Source organism: Sprattus sprattus (genome assembly GCF_963457725.1).
Source record: "Sprattus sprattus genome assembly, chromosome: 10".
NCBI lineage: Eukaryota > Metazoa > Chordata > Actinopteri > Clupeiformes > Clupeidae > Sprattus > Sprattus sprattus.
The window spans coordinates 31,987,704-31,995,203 of record NC_137908.1 but is presented as its reverse complement, the minus strand read 5'-3'; the positions used below and the strand labels follow the sequence as shown (position 1 = coordinate 31,995,203).

The 7,500-nt window shown below is 48.2% G+C and overlaps 1 protein-coding gene across 1 annotated transcript in view; it reads left to right on the top strand.

The window, feature by feature from the left end:
• ephb2b (eph receptor B2b) overlaps positions 1 to 7,500 on the top strand; it is a gene marked incomplete at its 3' end in the record, with an annotated part of 169,780 nt that overhangs the window by 134,944 nt on the left and 27,336 nt on the right. Inside the window, exons 5-6 of the mRNA XM_080846142.1 lie at positions 919 to 1,043; positions 3,065 to 3,227. Coding sequence (XP_080702268.1) covers positions 919 to 1,043; positions 3,065 to 3,227 — 288 coding nt within the window. The remainder of the gene's footprint in view (positions 1 to 918; positions 1,044 to 3,064; positions 3,228 to 7,500) is intronic.

The window sequence follows — 7,500 nt, the reverse complement described above, 5'->3', positions numbered from 1 at the left end:
CTCTCTCTCGCTCTCTCTCTCGTTCTCTCTCTCTCTTGCTCTCTCTCTCCCCTCCTCTCTCTGCCTCTTTTCTGTCAGGCATTAAGCTGTCATCCCCGTCCTCGTCTGGAGAAAAACACAGGCGCCCAGGCGTGCACTGGGAAACACAGAATTAGAATGCCTCTGTTGTGTACAGCATACTTGTGGGCGCCAATAGAGCTGCTCTAGGGTTGTGCGTGTGTTTTTTTATGTGCCTACAAAATAAGTTGTGAGCTCCACAAAATGTGTCTGACTTCCTCCTTTTAGGATGCAACAGAGGGAGGGGAGGAGGGAGGGAGGGAGGGAGATGATTCTGGGGAGCAGGCTGTGTACAAGCACCCAAAGCACTGGGGAAGAGACGCCACTGGTGTAGGGTTGGGAAGTCCCCCTGAGGCGCTGTGTGGTTGACCTCCCCTCCACCTCCATGCTCCCGGGGCTTGTCTGCCGGGTCATGGGTGGATTGGTTTCACCAGCTTCTATATATGGGCTGAGACACTGACTCCTGACTCTCAAAACAGCTGTGTGTGTGTGTGAGAGTGTGTGTGTGTGTGTGTGTATGTGTGTGTGTGTATGTGTGTGTGTGTGTGTGTGTGTGTGTGTGTGTGTGTGTGTGTGTGTGTGTGTGTGTGTGTGTGTTTGTGTGTGTGTGCTGAAAGGAGGGCTGCCCCTGTGGCCCAGCTAAACTGGAGCTGGAGAGAGTCAGAGGTTGCGTGTGTCACGGATGTGTTTAGGCAGGTCGGATCTGTGTGTGTGTGTGTGTGTGGTATTTTAACCACTTTAACCATCTGTTTCCTTTGCCCCTCCTCCCCTTTCTCTTTCTTCTGTGTGTGTGTGTGTGTGTGTGTGTGTGTGTGTGTGTGTGTGTGTGTGTGACTGTGTGTGTTTGTGTGCGTGCCACAGCTCCGTCTGCAGTCTCCATCATGCACCAGGTCAGCCGAACCGTGGACAGCATCACTCTCTCGTGGTCCCAGCCAGACCAGCCCAACGGAGTCATCCTGGACTATGAGCTTCAGTACTATGACAAGGTGGGAAACCACAAACACGCACGCACACACACACACACAAACACACACACACACACACACACACAATTATACATATTCACACATAAATAAACATGAATGCAAACACATGGTTGGCTAAGCATATGAAGCAAACGTATATACAAGTACACAGGCACACACACACACACACACACACACACACACACACACACACACACACACACACACACACACACACACACACACACACACACACTCACACACACACACACACACACACACACAGAAACACCCACTTATACACTCCTCTCCTCTTCCGCGTGATCTCATCCAAGCGAGCACTTGGCCAGCAAGTGGCCGGGCCCGAGCAGTGAGTTGTTTTGACTCGCAGCCGCAGGTCGTCGGAAATGCGTGCCTGCCTGCGGACTCGTGGGGGGGGGGGGGGGGGGGGGGTTTGGGCGGCGCGGGCTCCTGAGCAGGGTGTTGGGCTGGTGCGCTGCCGGGATTTCTCCTCCAATTACAATCACACTCAGTCACGGGCCAGCCCAGAGGCCGCAGAGCCACTGCTCGGGCCAGGCCACGGTGGAGGCCAGGCCACGGTGGAGGCCCGGCGTTTTGCGGTGAAAACAATGGAGCGATGACTGCCGTGAAAACGGCGATTTAATAAACAGATTCCTCTCCTCTCAGAAATTCTCTCTCGCTTTCTCTGTGTCTCTCTTTCTCAGTCTCTCACTCACTTTCCCTTTCAGGTTAAACATAAGCCAGCCTGGATTGCCTGGATTTGCCTTTCTCTCTCACACACAGACAAACAGACACCAACACACGCAGACACACACACACACATACCTGTGCACACTTCCCCTGTCTTATATCTGCCATATGCCAAGCCGGCAGACTCTAAATCTCCTCTTTGACTCACTTTGTTTATCTTTTTCTTCATCTTTCATTTGCTCATTCTTCATCTTTCTAAGACCCTCGCACACAAATATATGTGCTCACACACACACACACACACACACACACACACACACACACACACACACACACACACACACACACACACACACAGAGACACACACATACACACACAGAGACACACACATACAGTCTCCTGAGTAACATAAAGCCATAGCTCTGCAAGCCTGCAGTTTAATTCCTTTCTCAGACACTGTTGAGAGCGGCCTGTCTAAACACTGAGGCCAGACAAAGCAGAGCAGACAGGAGGAGGAATGGAGGATGGAAGGAAAAGGAAGAAGTCATGGAGAGGAGAGGAGAGAGGATTACAGAAGAGAGGAGTTGAGAGATGATGTGTAGGGTGTGAAAAGAAAGATATGGGGGCGACAGGATTTAAAAGGGAAAATGTGAGAGGAAGAAATACAAAGCAGAGGGAGGAGAGGAAGACGGAACATGAATAAGAGAAGGAGAGAACCAAAGAGCAGATCTAAGTGGAGGAGAGGAGAGGAGAGGCAGGAGAAGAGTAGGGCCCGCTCTTCACCCTGTCCATCCACCTCCTTTCTCTAACTTTCCCCTACCTGCTGCAGGCTCTCCCTTCTCCTCCCTCTCCCAGGCCTCACGCATCCTCCCTTCCTCTGCTGAGTTTCCTCCCCCTTGGCCCAAGACCTCCAGCCTTTGGCTGCCGAGCTGGAGCGCACCGTAGGGGGCCACCCGGTCCGCCTGATCAGCCAGAGCGGTCCGCCCTTTGATAAACGCTTCTGCCCCGTTAGCATTTCTATCAGATGTGGCTAGTGGCACTCATCTGTGACAGAACGGATGGAGGAGGAGAGGAGGAGAGGAGGGGGAGGGGGAGTTAAGGGGGCAGGGGTGCTGATGACTGGAAGTGGATGTGGATGTGGACACTGCAGGAGTGTGTGTTAGTGTTTGTGTGTGTGAGGGAGTGAAGTGGTGTTTTTATACTGCCTATTTTCAAATACCAGCAATCGGATTTCCTTTCATTTCCTGTTGTCTGTAATCCTCTCACTCAGTGTTTTATTAGATCTTCCATTCATTCTTTTTCCCTCCCCCTCCTCTCTTTCTCCTCTCAGGAACAGTCTGAGTATAACGCCACCTTGTTGCGCAGTCAGACCAACACGGCGCTCATCCGCGGCCTGAAGTCCGGTGCCATCTACGTCTTCACGGTGCGGGCGCGCACAGTGGCTGGCTTCGGACGCTACAGCGGCAAGATGTATTTCCAGACCATGACTGAAGGTAATGACCACACAGGCGCAGAGTACACACACACACACACACCCACACACCCACACCCACACACACACACACACACACACCCACACACACACACACACACACACACACAAACACACACACACGCACACACACGCACACGCACACACACATACATTACATATTCATACACACACATAAACACCCACACACCCACACACCTATACACACACACACACACACACACACACACACACATTACATATTCATACACACACGAACACACACACACACACCTAAACACACATACACACACACATACATACACACATAGACATTACATATTCATACACGCATACACAAACACGCACACGCACACACACACACATAAATACACACATCTCTCCATTTGGTTAACTCCCACCCCCACACACACGTCTGAACGTTCGGTCGTGTGTGCCAGTGTTTACACAGCACAGTGAGGCTGTGGAGAAGCATGCGTTAGAGACTCTGGACACATCAAGTGGATTTTAGATACCGTGAACACGTGTTAATGTGACATGCTTCTCTCTACATCTACATATCTGTCTCTTTCTCTCTGTCTCATTTTCTCTCTGACTCTCTCTCTCCCTCTCTCACTTTCACCCACGTGTCTCTTTACTGCTGGTTCACTGGCTCCTCCTCTGATGGCCTTTGTCGGCGAGCCAAAAAGACTCCAATCTAAATCGAATCCAGCTTTAAACACTGGGGACAGATCCACTTGGTGCTACAGATACTCCAAGCAATGCTTCAAATGAACTATCGCATTTTTTACAATGTTTCTGTCTTTTTTTGCCTTTGGCATACATCCATAATCTGTCATAGCAACAAACATGTGAGCTGTCATGAAAATGACAGATAATGTCAATATAAAAATTTGGCTATTACATTTTCTGTCATAATAAATGTCTCTACATGGCATTTATCATGACATATTTATGTTAGTCATATGATGGAGTGTTCATATAGTTCTACTAAAGAATACCCAGGCATGTAGCATAACGCCTTGTAAGGTGCATTCATGTCTGTAGGGGCTGTGTAGCTGAAAAAGAGGATGGCTAAGCCAACAGCTAAGGGCCCCTTCAATTAGCGGCTCTACAGTGGCCCCTCATGCTTCTGCCTGCCACTGATCAGGTGTAATATGACTCATGACCTGGGGATATGTGTGCCAATAAATCGGAGAACTACATCTGAATTATGTTCTGTTTATCTCTCACTATCTACCTCTCTGTCACAGTCTTTCTGTTCATATTCTGCTTTCGCTTTCACTGGCTGGCTCTCTACTGCTCTGTGCTTGTTTCTCTGCAAGCATGTCATTGCTTACCCTGCCTGAAGCCATAGTCACTTAGAGCCAGGAATTTCATCCAAACACAAGGAGACACACGCCCGGGAATTGTGGGATTTGTAGGCAGCAGGCAGCCAGACAGAAGGAGCACAGCTCTGCATGTAGAGTGGCACTCCTCACCTCGGGGTGGTGTTGTGCTGGCTGGGTGGCACTGTGGAGGCACAGACCCAGACTCACACACACACACACACACACACACACACACACACACACACACACACACACACACACACACACACACACACAGTGCCTGCCAAACACTTGTATGTGTGTTTGGGAGAAGTGATAAGGGAGGGTAGGGGATTGGGGACTAACCCTCATTTAGAAGCATCCCATGCTTGAATGCACACACACACAAACATGCACATGCATGTATACTTATGCGCACTCACTCCACACACACACACACACACACACACACACACACACACACACACACACACACACACACACACACACACACACACACACACACACACAAACATACTCACACACACACGCACACACGTGAACACATCATGCCAGCTCCTTAGGTGTGTCTCTGGCATCTAAGCACGCCCAGAGAGGAGGTGGCAGCCAAAGGCACGGCCTTTTTGTCAATGCACAACGGATGGAAGGGCCTTAATTACAGTATGAAATCCATAGAGAGAGAGAGAGAGAGAGAGAGAGAGAGAGAGAGAGAGAGGGGAAAGATAAAGAAAGGAATATATAGACATTATGGAATGGAGTTAGAGAACCAGAGAGGGAGATAGCACATGAAAGACTAAGAAAGTGGAACAGAGATAGAGGGAGAGACGGGCAGACACTCCAAAAAAGTATGGGGAGAAAGAAAGGAGTATATACTCTGGTTCAAACAAGATTTAGATAGAGAGATGGAGCGAGTGAGAGAGAGGGAGAAGGAAAGCAAGAGTGGGGGAGGAGGCCAGAAAGAGAGAGTGAGCCAGAGAGCGTGAGCCAGAGAGGGAGGGATCCCCGCGTCTCAGTCCGTCTGTCCCAGTGCCGCTCCCCTCCAGACTGGCCCTCTGTGGGCTGCAGCTCCATATGCTGCAGCGGCAGTGTGGAAGAGACGCCCGCCTTCTCCTCGGCCTCCAGCCTGCCTCTGATCAGCCGTCTGTCACAGGCATTCCCAGACCACACACACATAGAGTACACACAGACAAACTTCACACACACACACACACACACACACACACACACACACACACACACACACACACACACACACAAACCTTACACAATATAGACACACACATCCACACATGAATGCACACACATACACACACACTCACATTACACATTATACACACACACGCACACACACATATGTACACCACGACCACATACACACAGCTTAGGGTAGCAAACAATCGCAAAGGCATAAAAATACAAAGCACACAAGCATTAGAGACACACATAAATATGCATCACATCACCAACGCATATACACACACTCTCTCTCTCGCTCTCGCTCTCGCTCTCTCTCTCTCTCTCTCTCTCTCTGTCAGCCTCTCACCCAGGGCCGTCATTTAGGGGTGAAAGGTGGTGAAGATTCTAGGGGCCCATAGCCCAGGGGGGGCCCACAAAAACCCCAGTAGCCTATTATGTAGACTTCCCTTTCTATGACTAAAGTATTATGCAAAGGCCTAACTAATACTCATACTAATGCATCAGAGTTAAAACAAAGCCACGAAATCAAGCAAAATTGAAAAAAAAAAGTTTCTATTTTCCGAGCATTACTCCCTTCTTTTAAAAAAAAAAATGGTTTGGCCCATGGAGCGCTACTGTTTTGAGAATATGCGCGTAACGTATTTGCTCTCGAACTGCAGCAGCAGCCAGTTGGTAGAGGAGCAATGCCCAAACAGAAAAAAAATGGGACACCAAGAGAGGAGAGGAAGAAAAGAGAAGCCAGGAGCACATCAGTAGCCCAGAATATCACCGATTTTATTTCCCGAATAAAGTGAGAGTGTTTAGCTAGTTGCACAGGCGCTTTGTAGTTCATGATAAATAACATCGCTTGCCTCGTCCAACGTCCTGATGTTCGAGTGGCTAATGTTAGGAGCTAGTGCTATCCAACTATTAACATTTCTGCGTTAACCGAATGACACTAATGTTTAACGTTACGTGTGGTCAGCAGTGTAAAATAATCGCCTGACAAGGCTGACATTACAAATGTATCCACTAAATATCATCCACAGAAAAGATCAGTAATTTATAATTCGCCAAACGTTATAATACGCTATCAAAAAACTCCAGTAGCAGTTGGACACAATTTTCCATTGTTGCCTATTGACATGAGTCTTGTTAATGTTAAACAGGGGCTAATCTTACAGCTTGCTGTCCTCATGCAATACTAAAGTGAAGCTGTTTGTCTAGAGCTATGGCATTGATAAGCCAATTTAGTTTTTTATTTTATTTATGTTTATGTCAAGGCTAGGTAGGTTAGTTCTTCATCAGCGGCTCCGTAAATCATAGCCATAAATGTGTACAAAAGCAATATGAAATTAAATAATTAAACCTTTGCTGCTACTCCAGAATCAGCTGTAGCCTCCTCTGACCCCCAACCCCAGCACCCCAAAGATGCTGATGATGGTGAGTGAGTGAGGTTGACACTTGTTTGCTATTTTGACTTGTGAACTGCTGTACCATTGGCAATTACTTACACATCAGCTTACACTCAGCTCTTTCTATTCTGTAATGAATGGCAAAATGTAGATTTATTTAGTCTACATAAGTCACTGTCTTTGCCATCTACAGAGCCAGGCCTTGGGTGCATTGGGTCAGGCACTGTCAAGAACTCAGAGGAACAGAAAAATAAAGAAAAAATTATAATACATATAATCTAAAGAAAAGTTAGATCTTTGGCGATGAAAAGTCGGGGGCGGGGGCCCATACCAATATTCTTTCAGGGGGCCC